This window comes from Phyllobates terribilis, unplaced genomic scaffold, assembly GCF_046119375.1.
Source record: "Phyllobates terribilis strain yellow unplaced genomic scaffold, ASM4611937v1 Scaffold_7__3_contigs__length_470593459, whole genome shotgun sequence".
NCBI lineage: Eukaryota > Metazoa > Chordata > Amphibia > Anura > Dendrobatidae > Phyllobates > Phyllobates terribilis.
The window spans coordinates 235,626,980-235,651,087 of NW_027362767.1; the positions used below are offsets into that span (position 1 = coordinate 235,626,980).

General features: G+C 44.4%; 1 protein-coding gene across 3 annotated transcripts in view; it reads right to left on the minus strand.

Annotated features, from left to right (window-relative positions):
* ARHGAP4 (Rho GTPase activating protein 4) overlaps positions 1-24,108 on the minus strand; it is a 102,325-nt gene that overhangs the window by 44,367 nt on the left and 33,850 nt on the right. For all 3 annotated transcript variants that reach the window (XM_073639829.1, XM_073639828.1, XM_073639830.1), the window contains exons 2-4: positions 10,575-10,764; positions 10,256-10,418; positions 8,555-8,617 (exon numbers count right to left, since the gene is read on the minus strand). In XM_073639829.1, the coding sequence (XP_073495930.1) occupies positions 8,555-8,617; positions 10,256-10,418; positions 10,575-10,764 (416 nt within the window). The remainder of the gene's footprint in view (positions 1-8,554; positions 8,618-10,255; positions 10,419-10,574; positions 10,765-24,108) is intronic.

Sequence of the window (24,108 nt, forward strand, 5' to 3'; positions counted from 1 at the left end):
CGTTCAAGCCTGCACCCCACTAGAAGGGGTAGAGATTCAGATCGAGTCAACCACCGTGGACAAGGTGCCTCCGGGTCTATTGGTAGCGCGGACCTTGGCTACCGTCCATAAGGGAAATGTGGTGGTACGATGCGTGAACCTGAATCTGAGTAAGCTCATTCTTCCCGCCAGGACCGAAATAGCCCAGATCCTGGGGATGCCAGAACAGCTGGAACCGCCAGATGCGATACAATTGTCAGCCGTAAGGGGGGGGTCCCTGAACCCTGGCAATCACCGTACGATCGGGGTCTCCTCGACCTCAGACTAAGGACGGTCGAAGGATCCTAGAACAGATGCATGCTGATTTGACAGGGCTCACGACGGAACAGGTGTGCCAGGTCGAAGAGATGCTGGGACGGTACCAGGACGTCTTTGCCCGACATGAGGACGACTTTGGATGTACCGAGGCCATCACCCATGAGATCCCTACGAGAAATGTTGCTCCGGTATGGGAATGGTATAGACAGATACCCCCGCAAATGTACCAGGAGGTGAAGGAAATGCTGGCCCATATGATACAGAACGGGGTGATTCGGGAAAGCCAGAGCCCGTGGGCGGCTCCAATCGTCCTGGTCAGGAAGAAGGATGGAACCCTACGATTCTGTGTTGACTACAGGCGGCTAAATGCTTGCACCGTAAGAGACTCGTACCCTTTACCCAGGATCGAGGAGTTTCTATCCGCCCTAGGCAAGGCGAAATACCTCTTCTCCCTGGATCTGGCCAGAGGATACTGGCAAGTGCCAGTGGCTGAACACGACCGCGCCAAGACAGCATTCGTGTTGCCCATGGGACTCTTCAAGTTTAATCGGATGCCTTTTGGCCTAACCAACGCTCCCGGGACCTTTCAACGCTTGATGGAGAGATGTTTAGGCGATCTGAACTTTGAGGCCACACTGATCTACCTCGATGACATCATCGTCTATGCGTCTACCTTCCAGGAACATCTACGACGACTGGAGCAAGTCTTGAGTTGCCTTCGAAATCACGGCCTGAAGGTGAAGCCACAAAAATGTCATATATTCCGCAAGCAGGTTGAGTACCTCGGGCACACGGTGTCCGGTGAAGGAGTCAGGCCCAATCGGGAGAAAGTGGCCGCCGTGCAAGAGTGGCCCACCCAGAAGACTGTAAAGGACGTGCGGGCCTTCCTAGGACTCGCAGGGTATTACCGCAGATTTGTGAAAAATTTCACGCGCATTGCTAATCCACTACTGGAGCTCCTTCAAGGGATACCTGCGGGTTCGAAAAATTGAACAGTGAAATGGGGAAGAGAACAGGAGGAGGCCTTTAGGGCCTTGAAGATGGTCTTGAATCTCCCATACTGGCCAACGCGGACTTTTCTCAGCCCTTCGTTCCGATGGAAGTCTCCTTGGTCTAGGGGCCGTGCTGTCGCAGGAGCAGGATGGGAGATGTGGCGCCCCTGCGGGTTCAGTCGCCACAGAGGTACTGCATCTCACCCAGAGGTGTGGTATCCCACTCTCAGGTAAGGATAGAGTGCTGCCCGGAACCCTAACACCTGCATCCAACACGTCCACTTCAGCAGGGCAGGGCGAGATTGCTCCTAAGGGAGAGTACAGTCCCTGGTCCCTGGCTGGAGTGGAGGGGAACCAAGTGAGGGGGAACCATGTAGTGGGTGTGGGTGGAGGACGTAGATCAGGGGAGCACATGAAAGGAAGCTGTATAAAAAGGGGAGCCATCTTAGAAAGACAAGCCAGTCAGAGGAGGAAAGTGAGTGGAGCAGAGGCTGTGCAGGAGCTCTGCTCCGGAGGCTGGCCTAGTGAGAGGCCCAGGACTGAGAGAGGAGAGGGAGCAGGAGAAAGGCTTCTGGAACAGAAGGGATCCCAGGGGTACGGGCAGTGCTGGAGGCCACCCGTACGCCCGAATCTGCCAGGCGATGGAGGGATCGAGCCGCAGAGGGGACCGGCCCCTAAACTAGTGGAGAACTACAAGGCTCAGCTAGGAACCAGAGGCTGCTGTACTTGTAAGGTGCAGTGGCCACATCCACAATTATATAGCTGAGAAGGTGGCTACAGAGGGTCCAGGGGACTGCAGGTCGCCCAACAAGACCCGAGGCTACCGGATTGGGACACTATTTGCGAGGCGCAGGGCAGGAGAGCGAGAGCCAGCGCAGAAAGACGACTGAGGAAGGCACACAGAAAAGGGTCCTGTCAAGCACTCTTGAACCACCTGAGGGATTGCTGAACCCCTGCCTGGTGAACGCAGCGCAACGTGGAAGGTTGTAGTCCGGAACCTGTAACCTGAGGAACTTAATAACTGTGAGTAAGCTTGGAAGACTGCACCCCACGGTCTCTGTGATTAATATCTGCGCCATCACCCCTGCACTACAACGCCCAGCATCACCTATACCATCTTTAACATCTACACTGCCCTGGAGCTAAGCTCTACCTGTGGAGAGCCACACCAGCTTTGCTGCACTAACATCAGCTCCAGAGGAACTGCTCCGCAGCGGCGGCTCCCTTTAGCCGCATACCACAGGTGGCGTCACGAACTTTATATATAAACTATAATCCCCTGTAAATATTCCCTTTTGATTGACCGCCCTGGGTCACGGATCGGGTCACTGCCACTGTGACATCCCCTAAGCAACGACCGGCCCAGCACCGAGTCACCCACGACCCAGGGGGCACGTCAGAGAGAGCGGGTGATAGCATATGCGAGTCGCTCCCTCCGAGACTTGGAGAAGAACCCAGACAATTACAGCTCCTTTAAAACTGGAATTGTTGGCCCTAGTATGGGCAATGACAGAAAAGTTCGCGGAGTACTTGTCGGGGTCTGAAGTGTTGATGAAGACAGACAACAACCCGTTGGCTCATCTGGAAAACGCGAAGTTGGGAGCCCTGGAACAACGATGGGTGGCTCGCATGGCTCGGTACCGGTATAAGATCACCTACAGGCCTAGGGCTGAAAACACGCATGCTGATGCCCTCTCCAGGGTGACCCATGAGCACCCCGACCGTGACCGAGACGAAGAACTGGAGGCCGAAGAGATGCCCAGCTTCCGGAGGGTTGGCAGCCCGTTGTCGGCTACGCAGGGACAGATCGGGGAAGTGAAAGAAGGACACATGTTGGGGCGGCCCAGGGACGAGTGGGTACGGATACAGCAAATGGATGGAGAGATTGTGCGGTTGCGACAGTGGGTGGCTTTGAAACAAGTCCCTAACCGCAAAGAAAGGGGGACCCTGACACCAGAGGGGCTGAAGATGCTGCGGCAGTGGGAGAGACTGAGCCTGCAGGACGGCTTGTTGTACAGACGGGTCCAGTTGGTACGGGAGTTCGGCCCCACTTGGCAAGTAGTGGTTCCAGAGAGTGTGATCGGAACACTGGCCAAGGAAGCACACGAGCGGGGAGCCACCTTCCAGTGGCTGCAGAGACTAGTGTACCACCCGCAGCTAAGAGTTGCAGTGGAGAACGTCTGCCAGAAGTGCCGGAGTTGTGAGTTGGTGAAAACCTCAGAGCAGCGGGCCCCCGTCCAGACCATTGTGACGGCTGCGCCCTTAGAGGTGTTGATGATCGACTACCTGACCATTGGGCCGGCGCATCTCGGGTATGGACATTGCCTGGTCATGACCGACCACTTCACGAAATTCACGGTGGTAACTCCGACCAGGGATCAAACAGCTGAATCTGCTGCCCAGGCTATCTGTCGGGACTTCATCAGGGTCTATGGCTGTCCGAAGAGAATTCACTCCGATCAAGGAGCTTGTTTCCAAGGACGGGTGATGGAGGAGCTGCACCGGCTATACAAGATCGAGAAGTCTAGGACCACCCCTTACCATCCGCAAGGGAATGGGTCCTGTGAAAGCTTCAACAGAACTTTGATCCAGATGCTTTGAACCTTGGAAGAAGATCGGAAGGTACGCTGGCCGGAGTTTGTGGCCGAGCTGGTGTGGGTCTATAATAACCAGGTACATAGTGCCACAGGTTCACCCCCTACACCCTGCTGTTCGGACAAAAGGGTAGGGAGATCACCGAGCTCGAACTAGATCCCGTGGAGGACTGGCCCCGGACGGGCCCATCTACCTGAGTCCGGGAGCATCAGCACCGGTTGCAGACTCTTCGGAGGTTAGTGCAGCAGAAGTTTAAGGAACATAGGCACCATGAAACGCCACCTCTTCGGGGGACAGCCCTTAAGTCGGGAGAACGGGTGTTGGTACGGGACAAGAGACCCCGGGGCAAGCTGAGTAGACGGCGGGAGTTGACCCCGTATCGAGTGAAAAGGAGAGTTAGTCCTGAAGGACCGGTGTATGAGGTTCAGCCTGAGGGGGAAGAAGCGGCTCCAACTAGAATCGTTCATCGAAGCATGTTACGGCCCTGTTTGTCTAGCGATGAGGAAAAGAAGGAAGAACTCAGCACAAGGACGAGAGATCCCACACCCAGTGAGCCCGTCTACGATGATGAGGAGGAAGAGACGATAGTGGCTGCGATCCCCAGTCTCACATCGCCCACAGCTTCCCACACGAGAGAGGAGGGCCCACCGCTCAGTCAGGTTGGGCCGGGCGAAGTTAGGAACCCCAGCGACTCTCAAGTACCCTGCGCTCCAACTGCGTTACACCGGTCCGAACGATCCACGGCTGGTGTGCCGCCTATCCGCTACAATCAGGATCAGTTCATCTGGCAACGTATCATCCAGGAGGTCAGAGAGTGTGAGCGCCTGGTGAAAAAACTCACGCCCGTGGAATGGCGAGCTCAAAGGGAGCGGGAGTGTAAGAAGGAAGACTTGCCTAGCGACAGGTGCGGAGCTCCGGCGCCGGAACTGCCAGGGTCCTGCCCAGTGTTGCCAGGGGACGGGATTAAGAGTGCACGGGGGACTTCCTGGACAGTGCTGGGGGACAGAGGAGAGGGACAGAAGAGAGGAAGTCAGGTGTCTGGGCTCGCGCAAAAGAGATAGTTGGTTGAGGAGAGCAGACCGTCAGTTGGGGAGAAACAGTCTGACCTGCCGACAACGAGAGAGAGACGTGCTGCCCTGTCCTCGGTGAAATAGAGACATGCTGACCTGTCTGCGGTGACGGACGAACGGGTGACACAGCTTACCGCAAAACAAGGGGCGTGCGGTCTGTACCGGGTCTACAGAAAGTGATCGTTAGTTACCTGCATCACCACAGTTTTCCAGACATCTGACGGTAACCTACGGGTGAGGACGCACCCGGGATTAGTGATCCTAACGCAGTTTGTTGTACGCCGGAGGAGCTTAAAGGAGTCATGACCGCTATCATGTGGTCAAAAGTACTGGGGGCCCAGTGGGTGAGGCCTGAGACCTTCCACTGCCGCCAGAAGACGGACACCCTCCGGAGTGAGTGTCTGAAGACGGACGTAGCTATCGCTAAAGGACAGATAAGTGTAAGCCTCCAGTAATCTACCTTCTCTTATTTAGCCTGAACTTTTGGGACTGCGCCGTATTGTTCATCCTTTCCGTGTTATAGTTAAACCACAATAGTTTATTGTCCGATTTTACTGTTTTATTGTTGTGTTACTTAAATTTACACTCCCTGCGTGTAGAAACCAAATCTTGAATTAAACCTCTGCCATACTCTCTGCGTGCTGTGTGCGGCATCCGAGCCTTTTAACAGCACCATGTTTTTTTTGTTTTTTTTTCTTTATATTAACAAGGGAAGATGTACAGGGATAAATGAAAATTCCAATCATATAAATATGCACTCACAGACAAAAGAGTGTAACACCGGGCAGAGATGGAAGGGAAAAAACAAAAAGGAGAGGATGAGGATATGCACACAGACTAATCACCAAACAACAGTCTTTAGAACAAAACTCCAAACGCCTCCTCAAACAACAAACACCTCCAACTCCAGAACCAGGCAGTATGAACTAACACTGGCAATCCCTGATTGCTAGAGGGGAATATATACAGAAGAGAGGAGTGGCCAACACTGAACAGCTGAGACCATTAAAGCAGGAAAGCTTCAGAGACTCTCAACTGAACAGATTAACCCCTGCACTGCTAGCAGAAACCTGCTCCTTTTAATATGATGGTGAAGTGCTTCTAATCAGTGCAGGAGTATGTGAAATCAGACACCTTGCCCCTCTCTGTCGAGGTAACCACGTGACACTACTATTTTAGTTGTGATCCTATCGATAAGACTCAGCCACTAAGATCGCCAGAATGAGGGACTAGTGCCCCATGTTTGAGCAGAGAGGCGGTCGAGCATGTGATGGGTGCTGTCACTTCCATCAATCTACGGGAATTGAAGAAATTGAGTGCTCCCGTAAGTCCCACGCACTCTCAATGGAGTAGCAGCAGGCATGAATGTCTCCATTCAGCTAGAGGGCTCAGTTGATCTTCGGATAGTTGATAACTTCTTACAACCCAAATTCCCCCTTAAATAGCCTAGTAGTCCATATATGATCAGAACTAACCTAGAAGTCTGACTTGCTGTTTTCACAAGTATAAAATTACAATTAATAATTGGAGAAGTCATTAGTTTGCTTTGTGATATCCCAGATATAAACTATAAATTACGCGTTCAGAAAATAAAGCATAGTCAAATACTTAGGGGACCTGTCACTTACCATAAACATGTATTTTTTTTAACCTGGTGTAAATGTCGCTGTTCTGAATCCGACGATGTTTATTTTTTGTTCCTGCGCCTCTCCGTTGCTGAGATATGCGACCTTCCTCCCTGTATATAAAGCTAGTATTTTAGTCCTCAAAAATATAGCCACAGAAAAGAGTTGATGAGCACGCCCACTTGACTAAAAAGACTAGAATTATATACAGGAAAGAGAGGGTCGTATCTCAGGAACGGAGAGGCGCAGGAACAAAAGAAAAACATCACCGGATTCAGGAAAACAGCGGCATTTACACCAGATACATAGATAACATATTTATGGCAAGTGACAGGTCCTCCCTAAAGCATAGCTCCCAAATGTCCCGGATTCAGCAGGACTGTCCCAATTGGAGGGCTCAGACCTGATGTCCCGGCACGTCAGGGCTTTGTCCCGACCTCTAATACTTACCTCTCTGCTCACTGATGTCTTCCCCTCTTTGGGGACGGGCAACATCACAAAACCGCGGAGTTCAGCAGAGTGTTTAGATGCACAGAGGACGGAGATTCCATGAAATCACGTCCACTTTGCTTGGAAATTTAGGCCGTGTTCACATGTAGAGTAAATGCTGCGTATTTTCTGCCGCTTTTTTTTTTTTTTGCACAGAAATTCAGCTGCGTTTAAATGTTCAAGCAAAGTGGATGTGATTTCATGAAAACGGCACCCCCTGTGGTCTAGAGATGCAGTTTTGATGCTATTTTTTCTCTAGGGTTTTATGTGGAGCCTAAAAAAAAAAAAACATGTAAAAAATTGCAGATACTTTTTTAAGTGCTAAATCAAAGCTTTTCTATTCTATAAAAAGTACATTAAAAAGGCGGCTTCACATCTGCACCAGAAAATCATCAAATAAAGGGGATAAAGGCCTAAAAAATGCAGCAATAACTAGAAAAGATTGTTATTGTGGAGTTTGGTGCGGTTCCTGCAGAAAACAGGAAAAATAAAAAATGTATTTCTGCACTGTGTGAACAGACACTAAAAAAAAAAAAGTCGTATAGTGAAGCTAAATAAGGATGAGAAAGTTCTGGCGGCTCCGACTGTGAATGAAGGAACAAAAAAATAATCCACAACTAGAGATGAGCAGGACGCACAGATGATGTCGCGCTGACCGGGGTGATCAAAAGCCGCCGGGAACGCCGGATGGTTAGAGATTCACGGCCTCCTGTCCAACCGCCAGGTATCACTGACCTGGACCAGAGACCCAAGAATCCATCCGCTCAACTCTAGTCCCAACTGTCCCGGATACAGCGGACAGTCCTGGATTTGGGTCGACGTTCTGCAGTCTAGTATGTCTGCTGAATGTCCCTCACTACCACCGACCCTCTAACAACTCTTCCTGCCAGGGTAGAAAGAAATGGTAAATGGGTGTGGATTGGAGTGTGGCCAAAATTTGCCGGCACAGCACCACACTTGTCCTCTGGTTGAATGTGGCATTGCAGGTCAGCTGCATTTACTTCAATGGCAATTAGCTGCAATGTAAACTTGAACAAGCGACACTCTGATTCCGGAAGAAAGCAGCCATGTTTTTCTACTCTATTAACCCTTTTCCAGGGTGAAGGTGGAACACATATCCCTATATTTAAAATATGTGAGCGTGCTTGTGTGAGCGTGCATGAGCTGTCCACTGGAAACATTTTTTACACGGCGGTAATTTCGATTACATTATAATATAATACCGTAACTGTAATATGGCTCCGTTTTCAGGCATGAGCTCGGGAGCTGGGATTGCCCACGGCTTCTGCAGACTGTCGCGCCTATCTCACAGAGCTGCCATGTTTATGTAATTACACAGAAAGCCTTTGGCATTGACAGATCCAGATTCCAGCACGTTGAATCACATGAATACATGACGGATGAGTCGAGTCCCCGCCAGATGTGACGTTATGTTATGATGACTCGAAGTAAACTTCTCGTCTGTCCTCCACCCCGCCGTACTCACCCCTTGTAACTCAGACACCAGCTTCATCAGATCCTCCTGCTGCTGGGCGCCGATGTCTTTACTCTGCGGGGGGAAGGGAAACAGCATAAGGCGTCGACTTAAGCAAAACTATCTGTAAATAGATATGCAAATGTCGCATTATGCACCGACATCGCCTCAAACCTCCACATCCAAATATGTGTCAGAAATAGTCATGCATATTTAGAGTAGAAAAAGAAGTGGGGGAGGCGTAAATTCAAATGTATTTTTCCCTAATATAAAAAAAAAAATCTCTAAAAATCCCTGCATTCATATAACATGGGCAGTCGGTTCATCTGTACGGCATGTTCGTAATCTGGACTCTGTTTTTTACTTTCCTCCTTCAACTCAGAAAATTTGGAGGATGAGGTCCCTCTCCTCCGACAGCTCAGGACGTTGTGGGAGACTCCCCTGGCATCTGTCATTGCTCATTATATCTTCTTCATTACAGGCACTGGTATCTGCTTTTGTTGATTAGATCTAGTTAATAAATAATTTGCTTTTCTTGAATTGTGTTCTTCCCCAGGAATCAATCTCAGAGCCTCTAGTTTTGCAGGCAGCAACTTTAGCAATGAGTCACAGGCAGCACTGCTAAGTAGAGGAGGATTTTCTCTGCCAAAAGCTCTAAATTGTATTCTTCTTCATTACAGGCATAATGTAAGGGCCTCTATCCTCTGACAGATCAGGAAACTGAGGGAAAGGGTCCTGGCATCTGTTGTTGCTTGTTGTATCTATTTAATAAATTATTTGCTTTTCTTGAATCACGTTCTTCTACAGGAATCAATCTCAGAGCCTCTAGTTTTGCAGGCAGCAACTTTAGCAATGAATCACAGGCAGCACTGCTAAGTAGAGAAGGATTTTCTATGCCTAAAGCTCTAAATTGTATTCTTCTTCATTACAGGCATAATGTAGGGGCCCATATCCTCCGACAGCTCAGTACATTGTGGGAGAGGCCCCTGGCATCTGTCGTTGTTCATTGTATCTAGCTATAAAATTATTTGCTTTTTCTTGAATTGTGTTCTTCCCTAGGAATCAGTCTCAGAGCCTCTAGATTTGCAAGCAGCAATTTTAGCAAGTAGAGGAGGATTTTCTCTGCCTAAAGCTCTAAATTGTATTCTTCTTCATTACAGGCATGTTGCAGGGGCATACATATCTTGGTGCAACCTGTGTAGCTGCACAGGGGCCCAAGAGTTATATTTATTATCCCTGTAATTGTAACAACTCATACAATAAAGTGAACAGATTATTTATGGCAATCGATAATGTCGTCCCATCTTATTTGTCTACTTTTTTTTTTGAGGGATCATTCACACTTGCTTATTATGGATCTGCATGAATTCCTTTCTTCTCTTGCTTTGTAAAAAAAAACAATAGCAATACATTCAAAGTACATAAATGAGCTTAAAAGAGGAAGTCAATGGTTTGCCTTCAAAACCGCAAGTTCCATCTTTGTATAGTTCACATCTGTATAATCGGTATTTGCTTACAAAAACAGCAAAAGAAATAAAAAGTATTCTTCAACAAAAAGGAACTAACAGAAAACTCAATGAGGGAACAAAAAAAAGTTACAATTTATAAGTAAAAGCAAAAAAAAAACCCCGATATATATATATATATTGTCCATCTAGATTTCACCTGTATTTTCATACGCAGGTGTGAATGAGCAATTAGGCTAAGTCTAACCTTCTTTGTAAGGCGGACGAGATCCTCCCCTGTATGCGTGAGTCGTGGGATAAGATGTGAGCTGTACACGTCGTTGAGGGCGGCATAATCCCGGCTTTCTTGACGCGTGTGGTTTAGGACCATGTACAAGCAATTGATCGGGGACAGAAGTGGCTGATCCTTCCTAAAGGAGAAAAATCGAGGAGAGAAGTGGTTTAGGCGGGGGCTACACAAACAACGACTTTGACCTTGTTGGGCAACCAAATGCAATCCGCAATGGAAGTCAGTGCTAGTCTTAAAGAGAAGATTCCTAAATCTTTCCCGCCCATTGGGCCATTACCTGTGATGTTCCTTGGAGTTGCGGATTTTAGAGGAGAAGCGATCACACAGCTTTTCAAGGCTTCGGGAATACTCCAGGTTGATCTCCGCTTTCCTGCGCAGGAACTCACTCAATTCTTGCAGCAGCTGCTGTCTGTGCTCCACCTGAGCATCTATGCATTTTCCTTGCTCAATCAGCTGGCTGCGAATCTCTACGGAGAGGAAGAGAACAGGTCAATGTAATGTCTGATCCTCATGGTAAACATGATAATGGGCCAAATAACTCAACATAGAGGTGCATCTCACAAAATTAGAATATCATCAAAAAGTTAATTTATTTCAGTTCCTCAATACAAAGAGTGAAACTCCTATATTATATAGAGTCATTACACATAGAGGGATCTATTCCAAGTGTTTATTTCGGTTAATGTTGATGATTATGGCTTACAGCCAATGACAACACAAAAGTCATTATCTCAGTAAATTGCAATACTTTATAACAACAGCTTGAAAAAGGTTTTTAAAATCCGAAATGTTGTCCTACTGAAATGTCTGTTCAGTAAATGCCCTCAATACTTGGTCGGGCTCCTTTTGCATCAATTACTGCATCAATGCGGCAATGTGGCATGGAGGCGATCAGCCTGTGACACTGCTGAGGTTTTATGGAAGCCCAGGTTGCTTTGATAGCAGCCTTCAGCTCGTCTGCATTGTTGGGTCTGGGGTCTCTCATCTTCCTCTTGACAATACCCCATAGATTCTCTATAATAGATTCTCTATGGGGTTAAGGTCAGCCGAGTTTGCTGCCAATCAAGCACAGTGATACTGTTGTGTGTAAACCAGGTATTGGTACTTTTGGCAGTGTGGACAGGGGCCAAGTCCTGCTGGAGAATGACATTTCCATCTCCAAAAAGCTTGTCAGCAGAGGGAAGCATGAAGTGCTGTAAAATTTCCCGGTAGACGTCTGCGCGGACTTTGGTCTTGAAAAAACACAGTGGACCTACACCAGCAGATGACATGGCTCCCCAAACCATCACTGATTGTGGAAACTTCACACTAGACCTCCAGCAGCTTGGATTGTGGCCTCTCCACTCTTCCTCCAGACTCTGGGACCTTGTGGCATGTGTCAATGACTGCCTTCTGGACATCTGTCAAGTCATCAGTCTTCCCCATGATTGTGGAGCCTACTGAAACAGACTAAGGGACCTTTTAAAACCCTTAGGAAGCCTTTGCAGGTGTTTTTGTTAATTATTCTAGTTTACTGAGATAATGACTTTTGTGTTTTCATTGGCTGTAAGCCATAATCATCAACATTAACAGAAATAAACACTTGAAATAGATCACTGTTTGTAATGACTCTATATAATATAGGAGTTTCACTTTTTGTATTGAAGAACTGAAATAAATGAACTTTTTGATGATATTCTACTTTTGTGAGATGCACCTGTAGTTATACTTGTATGACAGCCACTGCATCAGTCCCGTAGAAGTGAATGGTCACACGTGCAAAACCGCTCTATTCTCACAGGGGACTTTTGCCATGCAAATAACAGAAACTTTGACAAAACCCTATAAGACCCCATCATGAGTTATTGGGGGTCCATCTTCCACCCCAGGGATCCAACGTTCAACCGATGCATTGTTGTATTACTTTGGACACTAATTAAAAAATCCTGAGGATATAACTGTGGTACATTTCCATTTATTTCTGAAGATATTGTACAGTCTATGAAAAAAATGAAGGGGTGCCAATGATGAGCAGCACTGTATGTGTGTGCATCTTGTGAATATGCATGTGCGTGTGTATGTGCATGTATATACACCAGTGGGGTATTAAGGTAGGTCAATGTATGAGTCCTACCCAAGGGCCCTTGGCTGTTAGTATCCGCCTCTGGCATTACCACCGCCATAGCTTTTTATTATGTAGCCCAGGCCAACCATTATAACATTCTCCATTCTTGAACTCCCATAAGTTATTGCTGTCATAGGCATTTTACTTTCTCAATTAAAGAAGCCAATTTTAATAATGCGAAGCAATGGACAATGTGTACTCAGTGAACCATGTCGCCTGAATTGTGCCCGGTAATGACATGGGGCATTTCGGCAATACAACCCATGGATGCATATGGGCATTTTAAAAATGGATCTCTCTAAAACTTCCCATCTGATTACTGTTCGTCTGTGATTCCTCCATGTAAAACCCGATATCTCTGATGAAGGCCCATCCTATGAGCTGTCACAACGTTGGCATCTGAAGAGCACTAGTGCCACAATTGTATCCATTTACATTTGATAGATTTGCCAGGACTGGTTATTCCTAAGAGTCTGACGGAGGATTACACATTGAGTGGTCTTGCTTTTGCCTCCTTGTATCATCCTATTCGTCGGGAGATGTTTATGTGTATAGTCGTGCAGCCCTGCGGGGCTAAGATTCAGCCTCTTTCGCTCACTCGCACAGGAAATCTACTGCTAGGACATGACAGCTCTCACTACGTGGAACAAAAGGCAATGACTGCATGACCCCCCAGGACATCAGCTGTTGTGGTGGTCATCCATGCTTAAAATGCTTAAAAAGGAAAGGGTGGGGGGGGGGTCCTCCAAGAGCATAATGAAAGAGCAATTCGCACTTTCTTTGGAGAAGTAATGCTGGAGATTTGCTAGCCATTTCAGTACTATGTATTACAATTTTCACTGTAGTGATGTACAATACAAAGTTATATTGTGGTACTGTGTTAGCCAGAAAAATCGATTTAAATACTTTTATGCCCAAAAATGACAAAAGTATTCTCGGAGTGATACCTTTATTGGCTAATCAGAAAAAAAATATATATGCAAACTTTCAGAGCACAGAGGCTCCTTCTTCAGGCAGGATTACAAATGAATTGATAAGACAAAAGGCACAGCATTAAAAAGATGTTATTCAATCTAACACCTGGATTTATGACTCACTACATGGATTCAATTCACACCTCCACCAGACGGTCTCCAGATGATTAAACATTCCCACAGACTTGCCATTTGCAACTAAAAACCCTAAATTTGATCTCTTTGACTTATCAATAGGAGGCATCACCCCCTCCACCTCATGAACAAATGTGGTACTGTAACATCTCTTAAATGCTGTGCCATTTGTCTTATCAATTCATTTGTAATATTGCCTGACGTAGCAGCCTCTGTGCTCTTAAAGCTTGCATATATTTTTTTTTTCTGGTTAGCCAATAAAGGTATCACTCCGAGAATACTTTTGTCATTTTTTGGGCATAAAAGTATTTAAATCGAATTTTCAGTGCAGAAAACCCATATACACAAGTATTGGGACATGTACACACTAAATTACTAGGATGACCTCTGTCCTCGGGGTCACTTCCTGTGCTTAATCTGGATTAGTATGCATAGGGAAGGCATTACTCTGCTTTGATAGGAACGTCCACATGACTGACCACATGCGCCCTGAACTCCACCTCTTCGGTAAGACATGGCATGGTGCCCCCCCCACTAAGACATGCTCGTTACTTTAAAAGCAGCAAACACAATGGAAAAAACATGCACGGTAATGAATTTTTTACTATTTGTAGTGTATTTTATGTTTATATAGTAAATGTTATCATTAATGGTCTTATGGGACCTTAGAAGAAGGTTGTGGTTGGGAGGTCTAACATCATAAATAAGCAGTGTTTAATAATGGAGTGATACCTTAACAGTGGATTTTAATTGTATCCTCAAATTAAAGGGTCTTGCCTACCATGGTAAGTGATAGCATATCCTTAAAGGGAATCTATCAGCAGTTTTTGCTATGTGATCTGAGAGCAGCATGATGTAGGGGCAGAGACCCTGATTCCAGTGATGTGTCACTTGCTGGGCTGCTTGCTGCCATTTTGATAAAGTCCCTGTTTTCTCAGGATGCTGAGCTCTGATAACCCCGCCCACACCTCTGATTGGTAACTTTCTGCTTATGCACAAAGCAGCCAATCAGTGGTGGGGGCGTGGTTGGACAGCAGATTTACTAGTCCCTCTAGTGATAATCTCCTGCTGATAAAACTGTTTTTATCAAAACTACACAAAGCAGCCCAGTAAGTGACACATCGCTGGAATCAGGGTCTTTGACACTACATCATGCTGCTCTCAGTTTAGGGGACAAAAATCTGGTAACACATTCCCTTTAAGATCTTGATCGGTAAAGGTCAAACTGCTGAGATCCCTACTGATCCTTAGCATGGAGGGGTTTCCAATCTCAGACAGGTATGGCATATCCAGAAGACATTTAGAGAAGGGGGTCTCCCAAGATCCATAACTTAGCTGCTAATAATGGAGAGGGGTGTGCATGTGTACGATTCTCTCCAGCTATTTTCAGGCTTTCCATAGGTGTGAATGAAGAGAGCCGTGCATGCGGAGCTGCCTCTCTATTCACAATAGTCCAAGATCTCGAGATCGCTGCAGATCCAACAGGTGGGACTTGCATCCCTCAGATATTCTGAGTTTGAAACCTGTGCACCGTGTGTTTCTCCAACCTCGTTTGCGATTTTTTGTAATTTTATCAATGCTGAACCTTTTCCTTTAAATCCTGGACATGACATAAATGTATATAGCAGACACTTTCCCTTTACGACAACCCTCTAGGCCGTCCAGTCCGGAGAGACCAGCAGAAAAGTCCTAGTTCTTTCCACTGACGGTCAGGAAATGAGCCAAACGGGTTCTAAAGATCGTAAAGGATGACAAAGATCATACCCACTGATCATAAAGTCAAGGCATACCATTCTTATAATGAGAACATCACTGAGACAAGAGATGACAGTTGGTGCTCGTAAGGTTCTATGGGGAATTGTAACTGTCATTGCAGTGGAATGTCTGTGTCTGCCGCTAGCTCCTCCCACTCCGTAGAATTTTCAAAGTACCAACTGTCACCTTCTATCTCAGTAAGGGGAAAATCAGTCTTCACTGCATATAGATTTTACCCAGGAATTAAGAGTGAAAGGTCAGTCCGGGGGGAGAAAGAAGCAGATTTCACTGATAAGATATAGTACAACGTTGCTTGTTTTCACATGTTATATTGATTTATGTGATAAAAATTAAAACAACGGTTACTCATTAAACATTATGTAAAAAAAAACCTGACATGGAACTAAAAGTCGGAGATAGTTCAGTGCAGTATAGTAATTAATCCCAACCTCTAACAGACCCTACTAGGAGGCATAGAAGAACTAGAAGGGAAGCGGGCAGCACTGATCTGATGTCCAGTCACCCGGTCACCCAGCATACGCCGACCCTTCCCTGCTCTCCATCCTCCTGTAACTTCTGCACTGATTCCCAGAACTTTCTGTGCCTGCTTTGATTAGAAGAGCTCTGACAATGTAGGCAAAAACATCCACATGACTGTCCACATCCTAGGCACTAAGAATGGCAACCCTTCCTAAGTATAGGCATTTGTTTTATTATCTAAATAAATCCAACTTTTATAACAATAAATAATGTAAGATCAATAATAATAAAAATAATAATAATAATAAATAAAATAATAACACTAATAATAATAAATAAAATGATAATACTAATACTAAATTCAATAAATAATAAAAACACTAATAAATTAAGCATTGTTATTAATAATAATAACACTAATAATATTAAATAAAATAATACATTAAATAATAATAATACAATAATTAATAATAATACCACTGTTAATAATAATAATAAAATAATAAATATGAGTAATACAATAATAAATAATAATAACACTAATAATAATAAATAAAATAAATAATAATTAAATAAATGAAATAATAACAATAATAAATAATAACAATAACCCTCATAATAAAATAAATAATAATAATAAATTAAATCATAAATGAAATAAACATTAATAACACTAACAATAAATGAAATAATAGCAATAATAATAAAATAATAACACTAGTAATAAATTAAATAAATAATAACAATAAATGAAATAATAACAATAATAATAAAATAATAACACTAGTAATAAATGAAATAAAAAATAATAACACTAATAATAAATGAAATAATAACAATAATAATAAAGTAATAAATAATAACACTAATAATAAATGAAATAAATAATAATACCACTAATAATAAATGAAATAACAACAATAATAATAAAATAATAAATAATAACACTAATAATAAATGAAATCATAAATTGCCCTCGCGGGCAGGGTCCTCGCTCCTCCTGTACCAGTCGCTGTCACATTGTGTTCAAGATTATTGTACCTGTTTTTGCTATGTATATCCCTTTTCACATGTAAAGCGCCATGGAATAAATGGCGCTATAATAATAAATAATAATAATAAATTAAATAAATAATACCACTAATAATAAATGAAATTAATAATAAATGAAATCATAAATTAAATAAATAATAACACTAATAATAATAACAAATAAAATACCAAGAATAAATTAAATAAGTACTACTACTAATAATAATATAATAACAACATTAATAATAATCATCATACCACCAACAATAATAATAATAATATACAATGATGCTATAATCAGCCACATTATCACGGCACAGTCTGCCTTCAGCATAGGACAGCTGGTGACACATCCTATGACCTTTACGATGCGCAGTGAACGCAGAGCCCGAGCACAGCGGGATAATATATTATCTATAAATAGCGGAATCTACCTGTACAGAATACCCAGAATGCCTCACGCCGCCTGATGCCGCAATTTATCCTTGTAACCTTGAGATGCGGCTATATGGACACTTAGGGGGGCAAATGTTTGCTTTCATTTAAAAAGTTGAATCATGTTGTAGACGTCAGATGGACGAGGTTATAAATGTCACTGGGACATCAACATCAGCTATTGCTCTTGTCCATACTGAGTCCAGAGTAAATATTTGCATTCCCTAGATTTCTAAAACTTAAAATGGACATAACTGAATTCACCATCTTTCCACCATCTCACTCAACCCCCCCCCCCCACACACACACACACACCTGACTTATGTCTTAAAGTCAATAGCTGTCTACTCTCCCCAGTCCCTCAAGCTTGCTGCCTTGGGGTAACCCTGGACTCTGAACTCTCCTTCAAACCACATATCCAAGCCCTTTCCACTTCCTGCCGACTCCAACTCAAAAATATCTCCCGGATCCGCACATTCCTCAACCATGAATCTGCAAAAACACTAGTGCACGCCCTCATCATCTCCCGCCTCGACTACTGCAACCTCCTGCTAGTGTGGTCTCCCCTCTAACACTCTCGCACCCCTCCAGTCTATCCTAAACTCTGCTGCCCGACTAATCCACCACCTGTCCCCCCGCTATTCCCCGGCCTCTCCTCTGTCAATCTCTTCACTGGCTCCCCATTGCCCAGAGACTCCAGTTCAAAACCCTAACCATGACATACAAAGCCATTCACAACCTGTCTCCGCCATATATCTCTGACCTAGTCTCCCGGTACATACCTGCACGCAACCTCCGATCCTCACAAGATCTCCTGCTCTACTCCCCTCTTATCTCCTCTTCCCACAATCGCATACAAGATTTCTCCCGTGTTTCCCCCCTACTCTGGAACTCTCTACCCCAACACATCAGACTCTCGTCGACCGTGGAAACCTTCAAAAAGAGCCTGAAGACCCACCTCTTCCGACAACCTGCAGTAACCACCGCTCCACCATACCGCTGCACGATCAGCTGCACCCTCACCTACTGTATCCTCACCCATCCCTTGTAGATTGTGAGCCCTCGCGGGCAGGGTCCTCGCTCCTCCTGTACCAGTCGCTGACACATTGTGTTCAAGATTATTGTAATTTTTACTATGTATGGTCATTTTTCACATGTAAAGTGCCATGGAATAAATGGCGCTATAATAATAAATAATAATAATTCCCCATATAATAATAATACAATGCTGGAGCATCCTTTTTTTAAAATCTAGGTGTCCCTCGCCTTCCCCCGGTGTTGATGGATTATCATGGCAGTCGGGGTCCTACTGAAGCCCATGTTCATATAGTATATCAAATGCTGAGTGTGCACTCATATATCAATTTTCTTTGTTCCTCTTGTCAAGACATTACATTAAAAAACATATTTTCGGCAGTGGCATGGGTGGGCACCAAAAATAAGGGTATGTGCACATAACGTCTTTTAGACGCGGCGTGAGTTTTTGAAACAGAATATGATTCAGGAGAATGCTAGCGGTGCTTTTCCTGAAACTCATTCTGTGTATATAAACTGTTTAGATAACTATTTATTTTATCCACTTCACAGCTTTCAGTTAAAAGAAGCTCAAAAAGACTGAAAAGAGTAGATCGTTTTTGACTTTGCAGTGCATATGTTTATTCTTCTTAGCATTTTTAAAGGGAATCTGTCAGCAGGTTTTTACTTTGTAATCTGAGAGCAGTATTATGTAGGGGGTGAGACCCTGATTCCAGCGCTGTGTCACTTACTGGGCTGTGTGTCGTTGTGTCAATAAAATCAGGAGATTATCACTACAGGACTAGGTGCCTCCTAGTCCAACCACACCCCACCATTGATTAACAGCTTTCTGCAGTGTACACAGGAAACAGCCAATCAGTCGTGTGGGCGGGGTTATACAGAGCTCAGCATTCTGAGCACTGCTAGATATGCAGCACAGAAAACTGTGATTGTATGAAAATGACAGCAAGCAGTCCAGCAAGTGACACATCGCTGGGATCAGGGTCTCAGCCCCTACCTTACGCAGCTCTCAGATTATATAGTAAAAACCTGCTGACAGATTCCCTTTAAGCACTTTTTCAAGCGGATTCCTGAGCGGACCTGCCTGAAAAATATGGCGTGTACACATACCCTAACTGGCCTTGCTTCTATACAAATCCCATAAGTAGCCATTTTTCGTTTTATCTATGGATTTATAGGCAATTCATTCATAAAGAGGATAAGTAAAGGGTCGTATCCACCAATAATAGTTTGCCCCATTAACCCATTAGCCAAATTACAATAAACACTGACATCAAGTCGCCAAGACCAGAATTCCATCTCATCAAGTTAAATCTCTTCCTAAAGCTAAAAGGGTCTGTCCCTGGGGATATGGACAGTTCATGGCTTGACCCATTTAGGTCTCCACTAAGAGCTCAACATCTTCTCTCTTGTGTGCTGGAATTGAGGATGACATCTGGTCCTAAATGCAAGACCCCGACACTGTCACATTGACTTTTTGAACCACAAGCAACCTCCCCCCTTACTCCAGGCAGTATTTAACGAGCTCTTATTTATGAAGTCAGATGTGTGACGGGTCAGTGGTCTACTAGATTAGGGTCTCTCCGGGCTTACAACAGAGTATGAATTCCACCAATTCATAGATGCATTTCCAGCACAATATATTCATTCGTCCTTGTGTGATCTTCGTTATCACAATATCTCTGCTTTTTTCAGGAAATAGGAGTTTTGCTTCTGAGAAAGTCCATCACCCTACAAATTGCCATGTAAGCAACTTCCATAACAAGCAAATCACATGGCGCAGCATATTTGTCAATCTTCAGCCAAAAAATTCAGATTTTTTTTATGCGCATGAATCAACTTCTCAATCGTATTTATCAAGGGAAACTGGAGTGGCGTAGACATACTTTGTGCAAGAATGACTGGTTTCACAACCATCTGAGATTCATGGACTGAGTTCGGACCTTAAAAGACCGAGCCCAACTGTCTCATCTCCCAACCTGAGCTAACTGCTTCATATATGTCCCTACGAGGCAAGATTGGGAAACCTGATGGTCAAGCTGGGTCTTCCAATCCAAGCACAATGAAGATTCGTGAAACCAGCCTAAGTAGTGTTTTACATGCTAAGAGTTGTTATTTTGCTACATCAAGAATTACCGTAAATAGCTTAGATTGAAAGGATTGTCTGGTTTTAAGCTACAAGTCTGCAGTCACTCTATGTGACTGCAGACTTGTGAATCCTCATGGCGCGCACACTGCAGACTGTGAGGATTCTTTAGTCCTGGGAGCTGGTGGTGACCGGAAGTATGACATTTGGATACTGCCGGCCACATTCTGACTAGACTGTATCCGACCTCACTTGCATTGAGTGAGGCCACACACGTCTAGTCGGCAAGAAGAAGGTAGTGGGCCTCAAATCTCTCAACAATCTAGCGGCCATTGTTGTTTTGGTACTATGTTTTTGGGATTGTGTGTCTCAGAGGCGAGTGGATTTACCTGGCATCAGGGGTACTCTTGAGCACCTAGGAGCAGGTACTGGGTTTTGGTGGATGCCATGCAGAGTAGGGACCAATTTAAAGACACGATGGTGGGCTTATACACTTTGTTCAAAATGTTAACTAAGAACTTCATATATTAGTATATCATTTTTTTTCCAGAAACAGGTACTGTAATTGTCTTAAATTAAGCTTGATACGCCATCCATAAAATACAGGATTAAGGCCAAGACACCAAAAAGGTGACAGTCAGTCTCATATGCCCCAAAAATGTGGTGGCCATTATTGCTTTGGTACTGTCTTTGAGGTGGGTTGACCTAGAACCAAGAAGGGGGCTTTGCTGGTCAGTAGGGGTACAGTTGACCACCTGGATCATTGCCTGTGTAGGTACTATGTACAATTCCTTTCCCCCATGTGAATGTACAGAATATTCCAAAAAGCATTGATGGCAACAAAAGTCCTGGAAAAGTCATTGTGTACATAGCTAAAAGATATGACAAGTCAGAGACATTTGTGGAAAGGTCATAGGAGAGAAATCAAGAAGTCAGGACTATAAAGGGAGATAGCAAAAGATCAATAAGTATAAATATAAACACGAAACAAAAGGTGGTTAGGCCACGACCGACTTCTTAAATACTTGAAGTGACGACGATCCAGAGCATGAGCCTTTCCTCATACATAATTAGCCCGAGGGTTAAACAGCTCCAGTCTATTTCCGTGTAGACAACCAAGAATAGAAGGCTCTATATTCCTGGTTTCTCCAGCCACAGTACAACATCCAAGACCGAAAATACTTTTCACTTCATTATAGGGTGTGATAACTACTTTGGTCCATCCATATGTTGAAGTTGCTTCTAATCCCTGAGAGTGATCTGATGATTCACTTCGGTAATTAGAGAGCAGGGGGCAGTTTTGGAATGAAAAACCTCATGAGACGAGTTTTACTTTTTACTAAATTGCTTCTTGGGTCACCCAAAAATTGTCCCGTAAAAGGAAAGATATGAACCCAAGACGTCCAAATGGCTTACTAGATATTAAAATTAAAGCAACTTGAAGCTCTAGGGACAGGTGCGGAAGCTAAAATTGTGACCCCCACCTACTTGCTGTTAAAGTCAATCTGTATGCCCCCCTGGCTGAGATGTCAGGGGGCAAGTGCACCATCTTGAACAAACAGAAAATGTAACTGATGGGCAATTGCCCATTTAAATGGAGTAATAGTGGGTTAAAAAAACTCAAACTTACAGTGATAATTGGTCTGGTTTATGTCCACCATGGTGGCATGTGGCGTCTATGAGAATTTGATCGATGGTGACCTGTTTGGTTGGGTGCAATAACACTATCTTTCCTGACCAAAGACAACACTCTCCATATGTCCTAAAATGAGGTCAGAGAGAGGTGTTATCTCTCTATAACGAGGAATGGAGAGTTGGTTTCCAAATTTATGGACATCTGTTGTCTTTTATCCTTTTCACAACTACATTGAAGGGAAACTGATGCTAGAACTGATCCCATAGATCGTTCCCTGATGAAGCCCCTTCAGACTGTCTCGAGCACCTAGAAGAGTGATTGTCCGGAGAAGAACACGTGAGCGCTACCATGAGTCATGTGTCAAGCCAACATTAAAGCATCCTGAGACCCTTCATGTGCAAGGTCATCTCATCCATGGAGGGGTCTCACTCACAATTTTGCTTAAGAACACTGCCATGAATAAAGAATGGGATCTAAACATCCTCGAAGACCCACTTCTCCCAACCATTCAGGAGCAATTTGGAGATGAACAATTCTCTTTCCAGCATGATGGAGACCATGTCACAAGGGAAAATTGATAACTAAGCGTCTCCGTGAACAAAACATTGAAACTTTGATTCCATGGTCAGGAAACCCCATTGAGCACCTGTGATCGATCCTCAAGAAATACAGAAATTGTGAAAATCCCCAAGCACTGATTAGAGAAGAATGGGTTGCCATCAGTCAGGATTTGGATAAACATGGACCCCCATTCATTGCCTTGCTACATGTCGCCCCAGGTGACAAGGGAAATTCTGTCCATACAAAATCATCTGTTTCCTGGAGCATCTTCAATCTTCAAGAGGTATATGTTCTATAAATGAATAAGTGGTTAATAAGCATAGTGAAACCTCACCAAAGACAGCACTGGTGAGAATACCACAACATCTGCTACAGCCCAGATTTTTTTGTGACGAACATTGTCCCTCTTCTTTGAGAAGATCATTTACCTAGAAGACCATTATTTACTGAATAAGTCTTCTCAAAGAAGCTTAACTGTATATAATCAAACTTTATGACATTCCTCCAAAATTTTCTGAGATGCGTGTGAATGTTTATAAAGGACATGTAGAAATGTAGACATTTTCCTTGAGATCAGTAACCTCTGATCCCAATACAGAATACAGCGCAATGTGGATCAACGCTCCCACGTGGTGTTGGATAAGATGACTTGGCTGCAGGCCTTATCTGCTCTCTGTTAACTTACAGAAGAAGTGAAAGTATGTCAGAAAGAGGAAATAAAATCACATTTCAACATTATGTAAAGAGCATGGGTTTCATGAGAATCCGCACTGATGGTTCTACATGACACGTGCTTCCACCATTGCTTGTCTTATGGGAATGTCAACTGCTAAGTTGTTGACAACGGTCAAGTTGTGCTGACTAGAACATTGGGTCAGAGCACCTCCAAAAGGGCAGGTCCAGTGGGATGTTCCTGGTATGCAGAAGCTGGTATCTACCAAAAGTGGTCCAAGGAAAGACAACCAGAAAGAGGATCAGGGCCACCCACAATTCATTGATGCATATCAGGAGTGAACGCTAGCCCATCGGGTCCGATCCCACAGAAGAGCCAATGTAGGGCAAACTGCTGACCATGATAAAAGGTGCAGGAGCGCACAAATCACAGCGTGCTTTATATGAAACCGTGGAAACCTTCAAAAGGAACCTGAAGACCTAACTCTTCTGACAAGCCTACAACCAGCAGTAACCATTGCTCCACCATACCGCTGCACAACTAGCTCTACCCTCACCTACAGTGTCCCCACCCATCCCTTGTAGACTGTGAGCCCTCGCGGGCAGGGTCCTCGCTCCTCCTGTACTAGTCGCTGACTTGTTTTTGTTCAAATTATTGTACTTGTTGTTTGCTATGTATATCCCTTTTAAACATGTAAAGCGCCATGGAATTAATGGCGCTTTAATAATAAATAATAATATGAAACTGTGCGGTGGCAAACCGGTCAGAGTGCCTATGCATATCCCATCTACTGCCAAAAGAAGAAAAAAGTAGCAAAAAGTTGCCCATGGGTATCGTCAATGGACAATGGAGAGATGGGAAAAGGTTGTTGGTATGATAAATAACATTTTCTTTTACATCGTGTG